The following is a 22,713-nucleotide window of genomic DNA, read 5'->3' as shown; positions in this document are numbered from 1 at the left end:
CTGTGTGAGAAAGTGGACGTGTGGCATGAGAACATTGAGTTTGAATGAGAGTTGATGGCCCTGCATGACAGCATTTTTTGTAGTTATGCAAAACTCCCACATTTTATGGGTTCCACTTCGTTTGCACTATGCACTCCGAAGCACGGTGTCTTCTTCTATTGGATTCGATCCGGGAGGACTGCATTACAGTACTGTGCTACAGTGCCCCACTGGTCAAACCGCATTATTGAAGGCCCTTCAAATAGATCATATGAGATCAAAAGACTATTCGACAACAAAAATATATGTCGACAATTTTTTACTGTCAATGTTGTCGATAATGTCGACTAATCGTTTCAGCCCTACAGTGCATACAATCTGTTTCGTATCTGGGAGGGAGACGATCATATCCACCACGTCAGGTTTGTCCTCCAAAGAATTATTAAAAATCAACTCTACGCCAAGGCAGAGAAATGTGAATTCCACCAAACTTCCGCCTCATTTCTGGATTACATCATCAGTTCTGAGGGAGTTGCCATGGGTGACAACAAGGTCAAAGGTGTTCTGAACTAGCCTCAACCCACAACCATAAAGGAACTACAACGCTTCTTAGGATTTGCCAACTTTTACAGGCAGTTCATCAGAAACTTTAGCATGATTTTACATCATCCTGACCCCGAACGAGAATTCTTAGTCGAAGTCTATGCATCCAACACTGGTATCGGAGCAATACTATCCCAAAGACAAGGCAACCCGACCAAGCTCTTTCCTTGTGCATACTACTCCAGAAAACCCAACTGGACAAAACTACGATGTGGGAGACCCACACATGTGGGTGCCATGAAAGCAGCATTCGAACAATGGCGGCATTGGTTGGAAGGAACTAAACATCCATTTATCAGATCATCAGAATCTCGAATGTCTACGTTCAGCAAAAAGACTCAACACCAGACAGGCAAGATGGGCCTTGTTCTTCACCAGATTTCAATTCACATTAACTGATAGACCCAGGAGCAAGAACATCTAGGCCGACGCTCTCTCAGACAATACAAATCTTTTTTTGCCCCGGCTGACATTTCTAAGCATTTTTCCCTGTATTATTGTGTTTGACCTTGGACTGTTTATTCTCATCGTGATTGTTTGCTGCCTGCCCTGTTGATTCTCTGTCTGAATATCTGGATTTACTCTGCCTTGTCTGCCGCCTGCCCTTACCCTTTGCCTGTCCCTGTTTACAATTCTGCTCGGTCTTGGATATTGTTATTGCTGGTGATTGACCTCTGCCTGTTCGACTATGATTGTTTAATAAAGCTGCACATGGATCCCATCACGTCTGACTCCTCGTTACACATGGAATAGTGAATTAATTTTTTGGACCATATTATGGTTCATTTATAATACTTTTCCTTTCAAGAGCTTGACTGTATTGGCCACTGTGAGTTCTTGTATGGAAAAGAGCAGCTTGAACATTCTGCTAAACATCTGCTTTTTTGCTACACAGAAATCAACAGCATTTATGTTTGAAACAACATGATGCGAGTAAATGAGACCATAATTTTCATTTTAGTCTTAGGAGAAACCATAGGTGGAGCAAGTTGCCTAAATTCAATCTGTTCATACATACATATATATATACACACACATATATATGTAAGCCAGTGTATTGTGTTGTCCACAAGATGTCATACCACTGTTGTGATAAGGCAGATTCAAGTGCCTTTAGCATGGTTTGAGCCTCTTGATGTACCGTAGTGTTGATACTTTTCTTCAGTTCATGTTATCAACGCTATAGGTAAGCCAATGTTAATGACAGTGGAAGCTGCAATGAAAAATATCTTTGTTGTTATCACACTAAAGTTCAGTTTATTCAGATATTTTGTGTTTTAAACTGCCAAAGACCTAAATGCAGAGTAATATGGAAAGTTAAAATGTTTTGTTCTTTCTTTTAAGTGTGATTAATGTGTGGTGGTTAATACAAAGCTATCTATTATAATATAAGCAGTGAGAGCTTGCTATTGAATTGCATGCGCATTGAAATGTACTTTAATAGTTTAAAACTTAAGTTGAGTTCATGTTATCAACGCTATAGGTGCCGTGCTGTGGAATGAACGGTCGAGCCACAATCCCGAACCCCTCTGTGTCCGCGTCCCCTTCCTCTACCACCTCTCACGATCATACACAACACAGCGCAGAGTAGCAGCGGTGGTGCTGGAGACCAGTAAGCGCGCAGAGAGAGAGGGCTACATCTTTGGTGCCATGACCTGGATGTGGCACTGATGGACCGAAGAGGAAGAGAATTCTGCAGCCAGTGGTTTAAATGCTGAGTTATATTTAATGAACAAACTGAACTGGTGATTTTGGGGAAACATATCTGCCATCATCGCTATATCCTTTACAGTCTGCTGGGAATCTTAACTGTTTTGCTGTTTCAATTTGAGTAATTTGCTGTGATGTAAAACATATTTGATGGTTTATTGATAAGAGAGATTATTTTTGTCTATTGAGATTTGTGAAATTTATCTGACTGTGCATCTGCTTGATATTCAGTGAGACGCTAAGATGGATATTTAAGTTTAAACTGACGAGCCATTTTAGTTTGAGTCGTTAAGTTTTTGGGATTACATTTTTCACCGTGCTGAACTCACTGAAACATACAGCTTACTTTAGAACATTTTTATTTCTAAAAGATTGTATTATTTTACACCGATTCAACACCTCCATACAATCTAATTACACTGCCATTAAACCTGCTTGCACATAATAAACGCACCTTTGGATTCTATGTAGCAGACTTATACAAACATGCAGTGCTCCTCCACCGGTGCATCCAGTCTTCTACCGCCAGCAGAGCAAGTCACAAATGACCCACCAGCCCTTATGAACTCACCCTATGCTGACCAGTATGTGACGCCAGTCCATGCACCAAGGCTGCCAGGCTCTGGGGCCTCAGGGCAGGTACCTCCACTCTGCTTTGACAACAGCCCAGATGCAATACCAGGTGGCCAGATAGATAAGTCAGTTGATGCTTCTGTTTGCAAACGCAATAAACATGGGCCCTCAGAAGCTACGCCTTGGCAAAGTTCTGCACATCATGTTTTTGTTGAGATGCCAGTTGCGCAGCAGTCGCTCAAACACTATCCAGTTGCAGCACCGTGTCCAGCCCAGCCTATTAGGCCCAGCCTCCAGGTTTACTCTAGTTATTCATATCCCCCTTCTGTGCCCGCGCCGAGTCTTCAGAGCCCGCCAGGGGCAAATACTACAGTTAAGCACGCAGCTGCTGAGCAGGCCTATCAAATCCATTCCCCCGAAGCCACATTTTTCACCGCTCAAGTTCCAGGCTATAGTGGAGCCACCCCATTACCTCAATTTGCTAATGCATGTGTTCCCAACATAACTCTGCACAGCCCTCAGGTAGCATTAGACCAGGCAGCTGCTGGTGCTCCTCCTGGTCTGTCTCCTCAACAGACACTGATTCCAGCTTCCCACCTCAACATGCATGTTGATGCTCGTTCTCCAGTTGCCCCTCCCCCTGCATCTGCCAGCCAGTCTGCCCACCCACATGTGACACAATTCGGGCCTCCAGGTCGAGCGGTCGCCAACCAATGCCTTCCTATGGCAGCCTTGGAGGTTTCATGCAAATTCATCAGGTAAAAAATGTTCAAGTCTTCACGGGAAATCCAGACTGTAAGATACTGGTGGAAGACTGGATTCGCGACATGCAATATCTCTTGGAGGCAATAGAGCTCCCAATGCACCTTCGTTTCTCCACTGTTGTATGGCACCTGGGGGGTGAAGACCAAAATCTCATCCTTAACCTACCTCCCCATGATCAGACCCCTGAGAAAGCATTGGAGGAACTGAGGGCCGAATACAGCGACACACAAGGCTCCTTAGACCCTTTGGCTGACTTCTATGAGCGGAGCCAGAAATCAGGGGAGTCTGCCTGTTCTTATGCTATAGCACTGGAGGCAAAGCTGCGAACGGTAGAGGAGAAGCAAAGAGGAGGTAGGCCCTTCCTAGATTGAGATAGCAAACTAACCCGGCAGTTCATGAGAGGCCTCTCTGACGAGGAGGTGTACACCAGAATTGCACCAATGGCACCCAGGCTCTTGAGCTTCCGAGAGCTGCAGGCAGAGCTCCGAAATTTAGCTAGAGAAAGTAAAAAGTTCCAGGCGCTGAGTACAGCAAAGAAAACATATACTCAGGTGCAGTTAAAAGCAGGAGGGGGTGGAAACACCAAAACAGATAGGTTAAAGCACACATCTGAATTATCAGAGTTGACAGAAATGGTTAAGAAGTTAGCTCTCGTTCAGGAAGAACAAATGGCTAAGCTGTCACAACTAGAGTTGAGAATGACTTCCCCACGGCCTTGCCCCCGGTGTAGGATTAAAGCTGGACCCCAAAGGAAGACTTATATGGCCCTGATAAAAGGCCATCCCTCTGTGCAGCTCCCCCAGGATATCCTGGTGGCCAAAGTGCTTGCAAATGTGAAAAGAGGTTGTGCTCCAGTTAGAGTGATGAATCTTTCCCAGCGAGTCATTACAATCAAACGACACACAAATCTGGCCAGCGCAGTCCTAGTGGACAAGGTGGTGGAGTTCCCTGATAGAAAGCATGGTGAAGCCGGGAACAGAAGAGCATGTCTCAGTCTGGACCAAGTAGTGTCTATCTGAGGGGTTGACCTAAGCGAAGCAGCGGTGGAAAGTGAGGACCAACGTGTTCTACTTAAGGACCTGCTGGACAAGAATGCAGATGTGTTCTCCCAGCATTCCATGGACTATGGTCACACCACAACTGTACAGCATGAGATTCCACTGGTTGACCCAAGGCCCTTCCGACTGCCACACCGCAAAATACCCCCCTCCCAGTGGCAAGATGTGAGGCGGTTATTGATGGAGATGGAGACAGCAGGAGTTATTCGCCCCAGTAAAAGTCCGTACGCATCCCCTGTGGTGGTTGTGACCAAGAAGGATGGATCCCTTCAATTGTGTATCGACTACCAGAAGCTCAACTCCTGCAGCACCCGAGATGCATTTCCCCTGCCAAGGATAGAGGAGGCTCTAGAGGCTTTAGGGCAAGCAAAGTACTTCTCCACCCTTGACCTTACATCGGGATACTGGCAGGTAGAGGTTGTGGAACATGATAAGCACAGGACAGCATTCAGCACTCCCATGGGGCTATTTGAGGCCAATAGAATGCCTTTTGGGCTGCAAAATGCGCCCTCCACCTTCCAAAGGCTGATGACCTCCTGTTTTGGGGACTTAAATTTCACCCATCTCCTTATTTACCTTGACGATATTATTATTTTCTCTAAGTCCTTTCATGAACATCTAGAGAGGCTCCAGCTGGCTTTTGATAGACTTCGGGAGCATGGTTTAAAATTGAAACCCTCCAAGTGCCAGCTTGTGAGGAAGGAAGTGCAGTACTTGAGTCACTTGGTGTCGGCACAGGGGAATCAGGACAGACCCAGAGAAGATCAGCAAGGTCAAGGATTGGGTGAGGCCTACAAATCGTGTGGAGGTGCTGCGGTTTTTAGGTTTTGCAGGTTACTATAGGAGGTATGTTAAGGGCTACTCCAACTTGGCTGCCCCATTATACCGCCTTACCTCCGGTGACCCTAGAAAGAAGAAAAGAGGGATAAAGAAAAGCCCAGACCCTGACCAGCCATTTCTGTGGACTGCAGACTGTGAGGAGGCCTTTCAGTCTTTAAAAGAAAAGCTGATAAGCACACCAGTGCTTGGCTATCCGGACTACAGTCAGCCCTTTCTGCTGCAGACTGATGCCTCAGGAATGGGGCTTAGTGCTGTGCTAGTACAGGTACAAGATGGGGTGAAAAGGGTCATTGCATATGCAAGCAGAAGCCTGAGTCCACCTCAGACAAGGTATCCAGCACACAAGCTTGAGTTCCTCGCTCTCAAGTGGGCCGTAACAGATAAGTTCCATGACCACCTCTACGGGCGCAAGTTCTCTGTTCTGATGGACAATAATCCTCTGCAATATGTAATGACCTTAGCCAAACTCGACGCCACTGGTCAGCGATGGGTTTCTCATCTGTCCATATTTGACTTTGACATCCAATATCGGAGAGGACAGGATAACTCCAACGCTGACGCCCTCTCACATATTTCCAATCAGGAGGTGGCGAAGACCCTGCAAAATAAATCCGCAGCAGGTGAGGATTGGTGGACCGAGACATAAGGAGGAACAAACCACCCAGGAGCCTGAGGAGGTCCTAGGCGGGGACACAGATGTCACAAAGGAGCCCGAAAGCTGTCTGCTGCTGGAGCCCAGTGAGGTGTGTGGGGATGGAGGCATTACCTGCTATGACCACACAGGAGCTTCGAGCGGGACAGAAGGAAGACCGAGTTATCGGTCCCATTCTCCACTTTAAGAGCAGGAACCACAAACCAAGCCACAGCGAGAGAATGAAAGTGGGTGCCACTGGGGGTGTCCTCTTAAAAGAGTGGAGGAGGTTAGTTGTAAAAAAGGGATCCTGTATCGCAGTGTCAGAGATTGCCATAAAGAGGTGGTGGAGCAACTAATACTGCCAGAGAGGCTGCGTGAAACCGTCAAAACAGCCCTTCACAATGACTCAGGGCATCTGGGATTTGAGAGGACACTACAGATGATAAGGGAAAGATTTTACTGGCCAAGAATGTTTCAGGAGATCAAGGTTTGGTGCGAACAGTGTGAGAGATGCTGCCTTAGAAAAACTCCCACAGCCAACGTCAGGGCCCTCCTCGTCAGTATCCATACCAGTGCCCCCATGGAGCTGGTTTGTGTGGACTTCTTGATGCTGGAGAAGTCCAAGGGGGGTATGGAGAATGTGCTCATTGTTACAGATCACTTTTCTCGCTATGCACAGGCCTACCCCACCAGGGACCAAAAGGCAGGCACAGTGGCCAGGGTCTTGTGGAGGAATTTCTTCTGCCGTTTTGGTTTCCCTGCAAAATTGCACGCAGATCAAGGGCGCAACTTTGAAAGCGCAATTGTGAAGGAGCTATGCAAGTGTATTGGCATCACTAAGACGCACACCACGCCCTACCACCCCCAGGGCAACTGGACCACCGAAAGATTCAACCGTACACTGATGAACATGCTGGGAACTCTAGAGCTGCACCTGAAGCCCCGGTGGCATGAGCATGTGGATGCCATGACATACGCATATAACTGCTCGCGGCATGACTCCACTGGATTATAGCCCGTACTACCTTATGTTTGGTAGACATCCCAGGCTCCCAGTGGACCTCATCTTCGGGTCCCCCATAACGAACCAGCCGTGTAAATACAACGAGTATGTCCAGACCCTGTACGACTCCCTGTCGCGTGCCTATGCCCTGGCTAATCAGACATCTCAGCTGGCGAAAGGACAGCAGAAAAAGTATTATGACAAAAAAGCTAAGAGTGAAGACTTTAGTCCAGGGGATAGAGTCTTAGTCAAGATCTGTCATGTGGAGGGGAGGCAGAAGTTGGGAGATCGATGGGAGGCACGGCCATATGTTGTGGTGAAGAAGCAACCAGGTTTGCCTGTGTACGTGGTGCGACCAGAAGATGGAGGAGCAGAGAGAGTGGTTCATAGAAACCTTTTGACGCAGTGTATGTTCCTTTCAGTGGAGCGAGACAAAAGAGTGATCGAAGAAGGGGGCGAGTCAGATGGTGAGATATGTGAGGCAGGCATTGAATCGGAAGCCGAAGAGGGAACAAGGAGTGACAGTTCAGAGGACATGCTGGACAGAACACTGATTGGAACAACAGATAAAGAGGAGGACCAAATAAACACAGAGGAGGCTGACATGCAGACAGAAGAAATAAGTAGTGGAGAGGGAGTGCTTGTGACTGGTAGTGGTGCCAACCCCACTCAAGGGCCCAACCCTTCAAGAAGAAACCCGAGAAGGAGCCAGCATCCCCCAACTAAACTCTCACTCAAGTCCCAAGTTGTGAAAATAGAGAGTGACCACCAAAAGATAGAAAGAGGGAGAAAGTTGTGGCTAAAGGCCAGAAGTAAGAGGAGCAGCAGGGAGCCATACTGCATGCACCCTGATAACAGTTAGCTACCCACGCCCTCACTAATTAAACATATCATGTGATAAACATTCACTCACAACACAATTGTATTGAGTGTCATAGATTAGACCACACTTGAGTTTTGGGTCAATCAGATGTCGCTATACCACTGTTGTGATAAGGCAGATTCAAGTGCCTTTAGCATGGTTTAAGCCTCTTGATGTACCGTAGTGTTGATACTTTTCTTCAGTTCATGTTATCAACGCTATAGGTAAGCCATGTTAACGATAGTGGAAGCTGCAATGAAAAATATCTTTGTTGTTATCACACTAAAGTTCAGTTTATTCAGATATTTTGTGTTTTAAACTGCTAAAGACCTAAATGCAGAGTAATATGGAAAGTTAAAATGTTTTGTTCTTTCTTTTAAATGTGATTAATGTGTGGTGGTTAATACAGAGCTATCTATTATATCTATCTATTATAATATAATATATTCCAGACATCGTCAAACTCCAATACAAGTATGCGCACACACAGAGGAACATACCAGGACTCTCTTTAAGTCACATTCATTAAAATATGATTAAAATGTAATCCTGTAAGCCTGTATTTCAGTTTAATCATGTATTTAATATTAAGTTACGATTATAGTTGTGTGAATTGTACCCCAAACCTTTATATGCGAGTGAAAGACTGTATCTATGTCTTTATGTCTTTTGCACCCTGGCATGTTTGGCCTTAAACGAATTCTGTCAGGATGCTTTAAGTATGCATGTTCTGTTATGATAGCATGCATCAGTCTATTTCTAAGGTCTTTTGGAGTAAAAGTTACCAATTCTGAAACCATCATAAATTATGCAAAGTGAGCCGCAAGACAAGACAAAGAACTTTTCCCTCCTAAAAATCCACGCTGGACATTGGCTGATCACCCAAGGAGGCGTTTTGGGCTTGTTTGTCTTTAAAAAGACAACCACACGCACGTTCCCTTTGTCTCTCGATTGTCTCTCAATTGTCCCTCGCCATTTCACGCACGTCTCTCCCGGACGTCTCGGCGACCGCGCTTCCATCACGCGCTCCTCTGGACGACCATCTTTTTGGCACAAGTTTTCTTTTGTCAAGCCTTCATCATCCTCCATCACCTAGGAGACGGACTCTCTCTTCTTTATTTTCCGGTTATTTTACTCTTAAGTTAAAACCTTGTTTGAAAGTCCCGCTGAAGAACCCTTTCTCGGAAAAGGACCAATCGCTCCAGCCGCACGAACTGAAACTCCTGGAAAAGGACCAATCACCAAACCACGCGCACTGAAACTCCTACAGACAGACAGAGTAACCACATCACCTGAACTTACGCAAGAACAGAACAACTTCTTTCCACGCGTTTTAAGCTCTGCGTGAGTTTCTTTGATCACCTCTGTTTTCTTGACTTTACTTTCATTTTCTATATATGTGTATTATTTGTGTATATTTAGCCGTATAGCCTCTGAATCCGTAGTTTCATATATTAAATACATTATATTCATGCTCGATTGTTTCTGCTGCTCATTCAGAAAACCAAGTCACTTCTACGTTTTTGATTCTGCAAAACTGCTTTACGGTTTAATGCTAGAATAAGAAGTTAATTTTCGTGACCAGAGAATGACCTCCCTTTATAATAGTCTATGAGAAAACTGATGGTTTGCTGGACAAACTAGACCAGTCTTTCTAAATTTAACTATTAAACTAGAACTAATCCTGAACCATATATGTAATTAATTATAATCCGTTGTAATTAATTCACAATATATGTGCATAATTCCCTTTTTGGTTGATTTATATTATAATTAATCATAACGCGTTAGGATTTAATTATACATATATTCCACCCATAATTTGAGCTAATGAATTAAATACCTGTAATTCGCTACACAGGTGTGGAACAACTCGTCTGAGTAACTGATGACAGGATTTTCATTTTTAAATGAACTATCCCTTTAAATATTGAAAAATTCTGATGATAAATTATTTTAATTAAGAAAGAAGATTTATTTAGATGTCTTTGTGTTGGAAGTTGTTCTCAGGTTTCAATGTTTCTGTATCAATGCCCATCCGATCTTGAAAAATGAATGTACACTGAAGCATTATGGAGCTGTTGTATTTTCATCTTAATAGTGGATAATCAGACTTCATTACCTGTTACAGCATGATCAATGAAGCAGAAACCTCTATCTATTGTAGTAAATCTGTTTCATCATGCTGTCTCAGCTGTAATACTCACCCATATATTTTTTTAGTTTAGAGATCTTGCGGCGATAGTAAATCACAACAGAAACCAGAACTGCCGCCACAAGCAGAGCAGCAACAACAATCCCTGCTAAAACACCTGGAGACAGATGTGGACCTGCAACAGCTGAAGACAGACAGTCATTAGTGTGAGTGAATGGGTTTTATTTTGTTCTGTTGTAAATCCAAGTGATCTAATAATACTGAATATCATCATTACATTGAAAGACTTGTTCTTTACAGATTTAGAGTTACCCACCAGTCACAGAAAGAAGGAAACGCTGATCGCTTTCACGGCCTCGGATCTGTAGCTCATAAAGTCCAGTGTGTTCGGTTTTGGTCTTCTTGATAATCAGAGAGCCATTCTGATTCAGCTGCAGTCTGTCTCTGAATCTCTCATCAGCATCGTTTAATGAGATCTCTTTAGTTTCCAGATCGATTTTAGCCAGGAGGATGCCTTTATCTCCAAACCTCCACACTATTAGATCATCTCTCTGGACTTCAACATTATTCTGTAGAGTGACAGACTTTCCCTCCATCACTGACTCTGACTTCACTCCATCCGCCCCACCAGCCATCGCTGGAAAACAAGCCGAAACAGTTTCTCAGAAAGAGATTAAATTCTCTAAATCCTTGTGCTACCTACAGTGGCAAGAAAAAGTATGTGAACCACTTGCAGAATCTGTGAAAATGTGCAAAATTTTAACAAAATAAGGGAGATAATACAAAATGCATGTTATTTTTTATTTAGTACTGTCCTGAGTAAGATATTTTATATAAAAGATGTTTACATATAATCCATAAGACAAAAAAATAGTTGAATTTATTAAAATGACCCAGTTCAAAAGTTTGTGAACCATTGATTCTTAACACTGTGTGTGGTTACCTGGATGATCTACGACTGTTTGTTTGTTGTGTGGTGGTTGTTCAGGAGTCTCTTGTTTGTCCTGAGCAGTTAAACTGAGCTCTGTTCTTCAGAAAAATCCTCCAGGTCCTGCAGATTCTTCAGATTTCCAGCATTTTTTTTTTTTTTTTTTGCATATTTGAACCCTTTCCAGCAGTGACTGAATGATTTTGAGATCCATCTTTTCACACTGAGGACAACTGAGGGACTCAAACACAACTTTTAAAAAAGGTTCAAACATTCACTGATGCTCCAGAAGGAAACATGATGCATTAAGAGTCGGGGGATGAAAACTTTTAAACAGGATGGAGAGGTCAAAATTTTTCTTATTTCGCTTGAATATCATTTTTTTTCATTCAGTACTGCCCTTCGGAAGCAATAGAAGATACTTACATGTTTCCCGGAAGACAAATTAAATACAATTTACCTTGATCTTCAAATTCCAAAAGTTTTCACCCCCCATCTATTAATGAGAGACTCACGAACAACCATCACAAAACAAAAAAAACAGTCGTAGATCATCCAGGTAACCACACACAGTATTAAGAATCAATGGTTCACATACTTATGAATGGGGTCATTTTAGTAAATTCAGCTATTTTTTTTTTTTTTTTGGTCTTGTGGATTATATGCAAACATCTTTTATGTAAAATATCTTACTCAGGACAGTACTAAATAAAAAATAACATGCATTTTGTATTATCTCCCTTATTTTGTTAAAATTATTCACATTTTCACAGATTCTGCAAGTGGTTCACATACTTTTTCTTGCCACTGTATATTTAAACATGTTGACAGAAAACAGGCTTCACTCTCAGGTGACACAGAAATCATATTACTGTCTCGATTTGAGTTAACTCATTCACATTTACTCTTAAATATAAACCCTGTATATTAAAGAGACAGTTCATCCAAAAATGTAAATTCTGTTATTTTTTCATCCTCATGTCATTCCAAACCCGCAAGACTGTTGATGATATTTTCTTATGAAATCTGAGAGATTTGTCACTTCATTGACATCCTATGCAACTTAATTTCTCATGACACCGCATGCAGAGGAAAATCGGCATAAACAGCATCATTTGTTACATTGAAGGACTCGAGATACTCACCAAAGACAGTAACATTAAATATTTTCGTCGTAGTCTTTTCTCTAGAGACGGTTAGTTTATATCGTCCTGAGTGTCTGATTCTGGTGTTTCTGATGGTCAGAGATCCAGTCTTTTGGTCCACCTGCAATCTGCCTCTGAATCCAGCATCATCAGTGACAAAAAATGAAGTCAAATCTGCCTTTCTTGCTATTTGAGATATGACAGAGTCTCTAGGTCCAAACAGCCACAGTATCGTATCATCGTTTTGTATTTCAGTAATATCAGTGTGTAGAGTGACAGAATCTCCCTCCATCACGGTTTCATCCGTCTCTGCACCAGACACACCTAGAGCAGAAACAATCAGCTTTACAAATACAGATCAGACTTCATTTCTCCTCACGTCAGGAATGGTGTCCAAATGGATATAGTAAAACTGGTTAGTGTAGTTGTGTATTATTCAGTGTTAAAAAAGTAAAAAATAAAAATAAAAAATAAAGTTTAATTTTGAAGAGTTACAACAAACAGATGTCACCCATTCGGCGGAATGGCTCAATCATTATTAGACTCGTCTGGGTCTATTTCTCCAGCATCGTTTCCCATGAAGGCTATTTAACTCAGAACTGATCACAATACTGCAGTGCAGTGTCGAAAATGAAACCGAAAGATACAGAAATCAATCACTTACCGTCCACGAACAATAAGAATAGAAAGAACAAAAGCATGTTCTGCACGTTGTTGTAGAGCTGTGTAGAATCTGAATTAATAAAGCTGATCTATATGGAGATAATTTATATTATTCTGTTCTGCAGAATCTCCGTCGCTTCTGAACCGCACTCAAACACTGACATAAACGTGAATAAATCACGTTACGGACGCTAACGGAGAGACGGTACTAACGCCCACTGAGAACTGCGACTTTTCTATCCTTCAGAGAATCTACGAGCAAAGCAGTGGCATGCCTAGGGTTGCCAGGTCCCAGAAACATTTCCTGCCCAAAATGAATGAAAACTAAAACCTCATTTTTCATTTTAGAATTAGTGTTGGGCAATATGACCAGAAATATTATGACAACATTATATTTCCATATCATATGATATTTATCACGATATTAATTTACCATTAATGAGGAAGGATATGCTTTCCACATGTTTGTTAGACCTTGAGAATGAATGTAAACTTGTTTGTTCACAATTAAACAGCATTAAGTCATCTTTTAATTAGGGGCCCCATTAAATCTATTTTATTTTCCCTGTGTTTTATGATTTAATACAAATTTATCATCAACAATAGTGTTTAATGAAATGAATTAATAAAACTTTAACAATGAATTATCAATTAATCAATCTTAAATGAAAATATAACAATTAATTTACAACAAAACATTACTTTTTTCTGTAATATAAGATGCAGCACGACAGATCTGTTTAATATTAAGGGAAGACACTACAGGCAAAAACAGTTTTTTCAGGCACCTGTCAATTTTGAGATTTTGCACTTTTTGGCTTTTCATAAAGTGTTTTTTCAGACTGGTGGAAAGAAAACATCCAAAATACATTTTTAAATATATATCTTATAGCACTTTATCTATTTGCGTCTATAGATTTCAATTACAGTAAATATCTTTAAAGGCCGTTTCCTCAAAATGAGTTTTTTCTCCTGCTCTGAGTCAGAAATCTCCACTTCAGCAGAACTTATATACACCAAACTTTACAGTTTTATTCTTATCTATATTCTGAAGGCTTTTACAGAGGGATTTGTTGATATATCATTCCTATCCTGAGTTATAGGTCCTTTTACTCAAAAAAACATGGCAAAAATAGATTTTTTAAGGCTATTGTCAGTATTCTCTAATTTACTAAAGCACAAAATAAGATATCCAGAATCCCCTCTGTAAAAGCCCTTTCATCTAATATGTCAACAAATAGAACCAAGAATTTTAAACCTGGACCTTTCCAATTTCCAGATTTTTTCCAGATTTTGTTTTTGGAAATGTATGCAAATGAGCATATATTTAAGTATATAAGGCCTCATTTGCATATTAAAACATAAATTCACACAAAACTTGTAACATATTTTTTTCTTATGTTTATGCCAGTAATAAACTGGAGAAGTTTCACAGTGATATCTTCTAATTTACAAAAAAATCCCTATTCACCTGTAGTGTCTCGCTTACATGGATGAAAAATATCATGATATTCCTTACAAACGGTGGTAATATATTTTACTGTAGCTATTACAGTAATATATTTCTCTTCCAAGTTAAAGCAAAATTTTATTTTGGTGGTTTGTTGTGAAGTTTTTCTCAAATGAAACGGTGAAAATCTCATCACAGGTATGTAAGTCACTGAGTAGAGTGAACATACGTAAGGCGACAGGTCCAGATAACATCCCTGGACGCGTCCTGAAACTTTGTGCTTCAGAACTGACCAGCGTAACCACTGACATCTTCAATCTTTCCCTCACTCTGGCTACAGTCCCTGCCTATTTTAAGTCCACCAGTAATTCCAGTTCCAAAGAAAACCACAGTCTCTTGTCTCAGTGATTACAGACCAGTGGCTCTAACACCAGTACTCATGAAGTGTTTTGAGAGTCTGGACCCACTACAGTTTGCATATAGGACAAATAGATCCACAGAGGATGCTGTTTCATTCGCTATTCACAGAATACTAACTCACCTGGAAAATAAAGATAGTTATGCCAGACTACTCTTTATTGATTACAGTTCAGCTTTTAACACTATCATTCCCTCTAAACTCACAGTCAAGCTGCATAACCTGGGACTGCCTTCTGGACTGTGTAACTGGATACAGAGCTTCCTCACCAGTAGACCACAACATGTACGTATTGGAAAACACTCCTCTAGCACCATCATAACGAACACAGGCTGTGTCTCAGCCCCATGCTGTACACTCTTTTCACATACGACTGCGTTGCTACTCAGCCCAAAAATGTCATCATTAAATTCGCAGATGACACCACAGTCATTGGTATTATCAAAGATAATGAGACTGCTTACCGGAAAGAAGTGTCAGATCTGGTCACATGGTGTGACGCTAACAATCTCACACTGAATGTCAGCAAGACCAAGGAGATGATAAAAGGTGATAGGAGGTGATAAAGATGGCACAGAAAATCACAGGGACAGAACTCCCCTCTCTGCAGGATATTTATGATAAAAGGATTTATAAATGGGCAAGCAATATTATTAGTGACCCCACTCATCCCACCCATAATTTCCTTACCCTCATGAAGTCCGGCGAGAGGTACCGGAGCATTGCGGCCAGAACATCCAGGCTACTGAACAGCCTATATCCTCAGGCTATCAGACTAATAAATAGTACTCACCCACTGTCGCTCCCACCTGGATCATCAGCATAGACTAGCCCCTGCTTAAATGCACTTTGCACTTTACTTGTTGGTCTTTTAATGCATACTTCATATCGCATTAGAGCGTTGAGGTTGGACTTTTTTTAGCATTGCACTTTACATAGACTTTTGGTACTTTAATATCGCTGCAACTGTATTGTTGACATGCTGCATCTTTGTGAAGAACTTCTTATACTTTTTTTTTTTATAAATACTTGCCACTGTTTATTTATTTATTTATTTTTTACTATTCTTATGGTGTATTCTTATACATTGCATTGCCTTGTTTTTATATTCTTGCATTTTCTTTTATATGAATGTTTTGTAGTTTTAATGTTTGTTCCCCTTTTACCCTGTCTTCTCGTGAGGAGGAACAATATAAGAATTTCATTGTACCTGGTACATATGACAATAAATATCTTGAACTTGAACTTTGATTTATGTCTAATAGACGGTGAATATGGGTCTAGGCTAAAACAAGGCTGAATTTGGGCTGTCAGTGAAAATCTAACAGATGTCTAACCATAACCCAAGAGTAGACGAGTCCTCAAATATACAGCTAATGAATGATTACATCTGTACATGTAATAGACAACAAAATAATGGCTAAAGGATTCTTTTCACTTAATATAACAGGTTCCCATAAATGACAATCAGTCCAAACAAATGAAATATAAAAGGTTTTATTTAGAAAAATAACTCAAGATAATACAAAATGATTTTGAAAAAATGAAAAATTACAAATACAATACAATTAAACATTAAAAAAAAAAAAAAAAATATGGAACATTTTACAACTTAACATAGTAAAAATATAAAACATTGACAAAAGAGTTAAATAAAAAAAAAAAGTTAACAATGTTTTTTGGTTTATAAAACAACCTGATTAATTTTCGGTTCCATAAATTCCATGTTTCATGTAAAGCACTTTGAATTGCCTTGAAAATTGTTGTTGAAATGTGCTATACAAAATAAACTTGCCTTGAAAAACTCATATTTTCATATCATAATGATCAAAAGATTAAAAGATATACGAGGCTTTCGTAACAAATAATAATAGGGTGCACAGGTTTCATGTTTACCCCCTTGTATTTAGATAATTGGAGAGTTTTAGGGCACAAGGAAACACTGTTGCAGAAGAACGTTCTGATGACCATTCACCCGTCCATGTAGGTCCAACTCCTGCTGCAGAAAACTTTCCCCAAATCATGACACTTTCTCTTCCACCTTTCACTGACTTCTTTACGCACTTTGTGTCCAGTCTTTCCCCAGTTTGATGCTGAACATAATGTTTCTCATTGGGCCCAAATACATTAATCTTGCTCTCATCATCACTAAAGTGAGTTTTGGGTCAGTTCTCCTCTGTCCACAGAACATGCTTCTCAGCAAAGGTTAGTCTAGCTTTTTGGTCCTTTCTCCTGACAAAAGGCTTGGTCACTGCAGAGTGGGATTTCAGTAAAACTTCTCAATGCCGAGACAGATCCTAACCCTGTTGAGCAATGAACTTGCAAGCATTTCCAGCTGCAGTGTTGAGCCAATTCCCCTTTGAGAGTCTCTACATTATCCTGTCTTCTTGTTCAGTTGTCTTACATGGACGACCAGCCTTTTTGGGGGACTTGAATGAATTAGTGTCATTGTAAATGTGCAGCTATTTTAGAAATAACAGGTTTGGAATGAACAACTTCTCTTGCAAATGGCTGAAATGGTCATCCCTTTGGCCTTTATCTGGACAACCTGCTGTCACAGGGTTTCAGTCACCTTAGAGCAGCACACTATCTTGCAAAATCAATGGAAATTGAAAAGATGTCCTAACTTGAATGCTGGGGCCAGCTTAGCACCAATAGCTGGGGGGTATCTGAAAAGTGTTCTCTAATTTTGATCAGGGTTCGTTTTCAAATGTTTCATTTGAGTTTTTTATATTGAGCTTCATAATAGATCTAACTTATGAAATATGTTTAAAAAATATCCCCTTTACTCCTGTTAGGAAACTTCAAGTAGGACTAAGCAGTGACCTTAAAAATTAGTAGGAAATTGTAGGTTGTTCTCTAATTTTGATCTCCACTGTATAATGTATAAAATTAAAAATTATAAAAGCTTCGTTCAGTGATTGATAATGTGATGAAACTCTGGATACGAAGCTGCTGAACGTCAGTCAATGAGGATCTTCAGATCATTTGGACAGCAGATTCAGGATCCCTGAGAGAAACACATTCAGTTTCAGCAGATGCAGATTCAAACATCATCCGTCTGTTTCAGAAATGATCATGTGATTCAGTCAAACTCTTGCTTTGATTCACTCACCTGTTTTCTGGATCATCCTCACACTGACAGAAACATCTGACAACAGAAAGAAACTGGTCAAATATTAATATATTCAAAGTATTTTCTATTAATTCAGGACATGTTAAGATTCAGAGACATGTTAAGACTTGTTTTCTAAGAATCATAATTTAGCTTTCACAACTTTAGAGTCTCTCTGAAACAAACACTGGAGACTCACCTGTGTTTCCTTTTCTGCAGCACGAAGCAGATCGGCATGATGGTAAAAACGACGATTAAAAGAGCAAAAAGCCACAACAGCTGATCTACACAAGCGATACAATAAACACCACATTAAAATCATCTATAAAATGATTAAACAATATGAAGGATTCAGCGTGTGTTTGATTCAGTCAGCTGAACTGGATTCTGGAGTTGGTGTCGGTCCGCTGCTGTCGGTCTCATTCCTCACTGAAAACACATTAATAATCATCATGGACTGATGCTTCAGATGCATGTATTTAATGTGTTCATTTAAGGGACAGTTCACACAGAAATGAATCTTCTGTCATCATTAAGCATCATCTGTCCATCATAATCATCATGACGAGGGTTGAAGTGTCTCTCTCACCTCTGAACACGGTCTCATGACTGTAATGATGCTGTGAAGTAAGAAAGAAGCATTAGAGCAGCAATGATATGTTCATGAAAGTTTGACTGATTGCAGGTTTTTTCAGTTGCTAACAATCATTGTTCAATACTGAAGCTACATGTTCAAAACTCTTCATACAGTCTGCGTTATCATCATGAATCTCACCTCAAACTCTGACCAACAAAACACTTCAGATGTGTCTCAAAATAAACTCGTTCCTCCATAACACTGGCAACAATTCTGATTCAGAAAACGTCATTCATAACACACTGATCTAAAACACTAACAACAGAGAGAGTTACAAAAATGATCAACTTTGATCTTTGAAGTTTGATTTTTCACATAAATCAGTCTTTCATTCAGTATTTCAGAAGAATAACATATTTTCATTTTACTGAGAAATGCAGCATTTTTTTTCCCCTGTATCTTTACATAAAGTATAATTTACTGGTGAAAAATAAAAAGTTGAAGAAAAAAACTAAACAAAACTAAAAATTCCTGAAGCAATAATTACAAAAATAAATAAAAAAAATAAAAGAAAAAAATAAAATATAATATAATCCCGTTTGTGCAGTATTGGAGTGTGTGTGTGTGTGTGTGTGTGTGTGTGTGTGTGTGTGTGTGTGTCATCCCTGTGATGGACCAGCCATCTGACCAGGGTGTTTTCCTGCCTATGACCCGAGATGCTGGGAAAGACTCCAGCCTCCTCAAGACCCTACAGAGGTGGGATGGATGGATGGATGGATGGATGGATGGATGGACAGTACTGTGAGGGTTAGTCCTCCCTCTCTCTGACACTCATGAAAAATGATTCTCAGTTCGGTCCACATGGACTTCTGTCACACTGAATGTGTGAAGAGTTTTGAAGTTCTAATGCTGCATGAGTTTAGTGTGTTTGTTGAACTGCAGCTCTAATGATACATAGTTATAAAAATTCACAATCATCATTTCTGTTTCAATATGAAAACTGATGAATGTTGAGAGAGACTGAGTTGATTTACTCCATCAGCAGAATCACAGATGATCTCATGATTCAGATTCACACAGTCAGAAGTGACGAGATGGTCAGATGATACAGACGTCACTGGATACATCAGTTTGTGTGGATCTGATGGATCTGCGATCAGACGCTTATCCTGAACAAACACAAGACAATCAGATCAGTGTGTGCGCATGTTTTCATGATGTATGGACACAAATTTGTGTAATGACATGGGTATTACACTGGTATTACGACGTAAACCTAAAATATGAGGACAGTCACCTCTGAATACCAGCTCTGCTCACAGTCAGTGTGTGTGTGTGTGTGTAACAATCACCTCTGTATACCAGCTCTGTTCACAGTCTCCATTGAATGTTTGATTCAGTATCACAGGCAGAATCACGAACACAAACCCCACTGAGGACTGAATCTCTCCACACGTCATGTTCATGATGTCCATGATCCAAAACTGAAAACAGAGTGTTTTCATTAAACAAACATTAAACCTTTAAAGTATGATGAAACCCCCTGTTTTAGCCCTGTCTTTCACACCTCAGAGCTGGAAAAAGTCTCAAAAAATGGGCGTGTAAAGCTCTGGAAAAGTGGGAGTGTAGGGGTGGGGGTGGGGGTAGGGCAACAACCAATAAAACAGAACTACAACACACATTACAGTGGTGGTCATAATTATTGGCACCCTTGGTAAATATGATCAAAGATGACTATAAAAATAAATTTGCATTGTTTATGCTTTTGATCTTTAATTCATAAAATTAGCAAAAATCTAACCTTTCATTGAAGGAAAAGAATTGAAGGTGGGGGGAAAATCACATTATGAAATAAATGTTTTTTCTCCAAAACACGTTGGCCACGATTATTGGCACCCCTAGAATTTTTTATGTGTAAAATATCTCTGAAGTATATTCCCATTCATATTTAAATTTTTTTAGCACACCAGGGTGATCATGAACATGAAATTGTCCAGCCATGACTTCCTGTTCCACAGGAGTATAAACATGCGGAAACACAAATGCCAAATTCCCGTAATCATTCATCACAATGAGTAAAACCAAAGAATATAGTTCTGATGTGCAGCAAAAGATTGTTGAGCTTCACAAAATAGAAAGTGGCTGTAAGAACTTCAAACGGGATCGGCTTCTATGGTCAGATGAAACTAAAAAAAGAGCTTTTTGGCAGCAAACCCACCAGATGGGTTTGGTGCACACATGGATAAAAAGTACCCCATGCCCACGGTTAAATATACTGCTGGATCTTTAATGTTGTGGGCCTATTCTTCTGCTGGAGGTTCTGGACATCTTGTTCAGATACATGGCATCATGGATTCTATCAAATACCAACAGATATAAATCAAAACCTGACCGCTTCTGCTAGAAATCTAATAATGGGCAGTGGTTGGATCTTCCATCAGGACAATGATCCAAAACAAACATCAAAATCAACACAAAAATGTGTCACTGAGCACAAAATGAAGCTTCTGCCATGGCCGTCCCAGTCCCCTGACCTGAACCCTAAAGAAAATGAGTGGCGTGAACTGAAGAGAAGAAGCACCAACATGGAGCTGGGAATCTGAAGGATCTGGAGAGATTCTGCATGAAGGAACGGTTTCTGATCTCTTGTCAGGTGTTCTCCAAACTTATCAGGCATTATAGGAGAAGACTCAGAGCTGTTATCTTGGCAAAAGGAGGTTGCAAAAAGTATTGAATACAAGGGTGCCAATAATTGTGGCCAACGTGTTTTGGAGAAAAACATTTATTTCATAATGGGATTTTCCCCCCACTTTCAATTCTTTTCCTTCAATGAAAGGTTAGATTTTTGCTAATTTTATGAATAAAAGATCAAAAGGATAAACAATGCAGATTTATTTTTATAGTCATCTTTGATCATATTTACCAAGGGTGCCAATAATTATGACCACCACTGTATACAGAATAATGAATATTAACATATGAGCAGAGGAAAAAACAGAGTCGAGGGCACCTTGATGTGTTTTAAAAAATATAATTCTATGACACAATAAACGAGGGACAATCACAGAAGAATATTTAAAATATCTAATATTTTCATCACGTATATGAGCACTACAGTCTCTGGACGGACAACACACGTCAGTTTAACACAGAAACAATAAAGGCATAGTTACATTTTAGTCCATTGAACTGTTTACAATAGTAGCGGGTGCTGCCGATTGCTGCGAGGCGATGGCTCTTGCAATGATACAGCCTTACATGTTTGAGCCAGAATCAGATGAAAATGAACCATCTCCACAACAACCAAGAATGGATCAGCCCGTGTCCACATCATGGAAAGTGTGAAAATATTTTGAATAAATTATATATGTGGTATCTCACAAAGACACTTGAAAACGGGTTATTGTTGCCTAATTATCGGGTAATGAAATGATAGGGTGTACCACAGACAAAATCCCTGCACAGGTCATATTTGAAGACGCAGCATTGATATGGCAAAATTGTACTCATGTATCACATGTACTAGAAACGAGGCAACATATTTTCATAATTTGCTTATAAGAAGGTGTTTATATTAGCAGGTGATAAAAAGTAATATTGTAAAGACCCTTAAAATGACAATTCATAAAAATGCGTATTATCAAATAAAATATGATTGCTATAAACACTCACAGGTGCAATTGTGGTGCAATGCCCACTGTGTTACAGTTCACGTCTCCCCTGGACTCCATTTCCCATCATCCTCCCTGTCTCACACCTGCACGCACTTCAAATCAACTCCCTATCATCACGGATCCCCCGCACCTGGATCACATCGTTATCACTCCCTTTAAATGGACTCACTTCCCTGCACTCCTTGTCTGTTCTTATGTTTGTCTATGTGTACTTTGGTTTAGTTGTTCTGTGTTCCTTTGCTAAATAAACCCACTTTTATTGCTGTCCGATTCTGAAGTGTTCCTGCTTCTAGACGCTATAACACACTGAGCAAGAACATGAATGCTGCATGGAGACCCCTGAAGTACGTGCACATTAAGACTATTAATAATAATTATGTTAATCTGCATGTTTGCATGCTCGCACTGGAGGCGATCATATGCAAATGACTTGTGCTAGGTGACCCCCATAGGATCCAGAACGAGCCGTATTTGGAGCTTGATTAAATAAATGCTTCGTTTATAATGGGGAGGACGTCTTAAGCTATGAAACTTGCAGGAAGTTTTAATGGTACAAAGACC

At 40.4% G+C, this 22,713-nt stretch overlaps 2 protein-coding genes across 2 annotated transcripts in view; both read right to left on the bottom strand.

Annotated features, from left to right (window-relative positions):
* The window catches only part of LOC127508115 (uncharacterized), a 31,143-nt gene extending 17,984 nt beyond the window's left edge, over positions 1-13,159 (bottom strand). For both annotated transcript variants that reach the window (XM_051885773.1, XM_051885774.1), the window contains exons 1-4: positions 12,920-13,159; positions 12,256-12,579; positions 10,499-10,819; positions 10,235-10,366 (exon numbers count right to left, since the gene is read on the bottom strand). In XM_051885773.1, the coding sequence (XP_051741733.1) occupies positions 10,235-10,366; positions 10,499-10,819; positions 12,256-12,579; positions 12,920-12,956 (814 nt within the window). In that variant the 5' untranslated portion in view covers positions 12,957-13,159. The remainder of the gene's footprint in view (positions 1-10,234; positions 10,367-10,498; positions 10,820-12,255; positions 12,580-12,919) is intronic.
* The window catches only part of LOC127508111 (zinc finger protein 234-like), a 404,421-nt gene that overhangs the window by 221,787 nt on the left and 159,921 nt on the right, over positions 1-22,713 (bottom strand).

The sequence above is a fragment of the Ctenopharyngodon idella genome, chromosome 3, assembly GCF_019924925.1.
Source record: "Ctenopharyngodon idella isolate HZGC_01 chromosome 3, HZGC01, whole genome shotgun sequence".
Classification (NCBI taxonomy): domain Eukaryota; kingdom Metazoa; phylum Chordata; class Actinopteri; order Cypriniformes; family Xenocyprididae; genus Ctenopharyngodon; species Ctenopharyngodon idella.
Note: the sequence above shows the minus strand (reverse complement) of the source record. Positions and strands in the feature narration are given on the sequence as shown.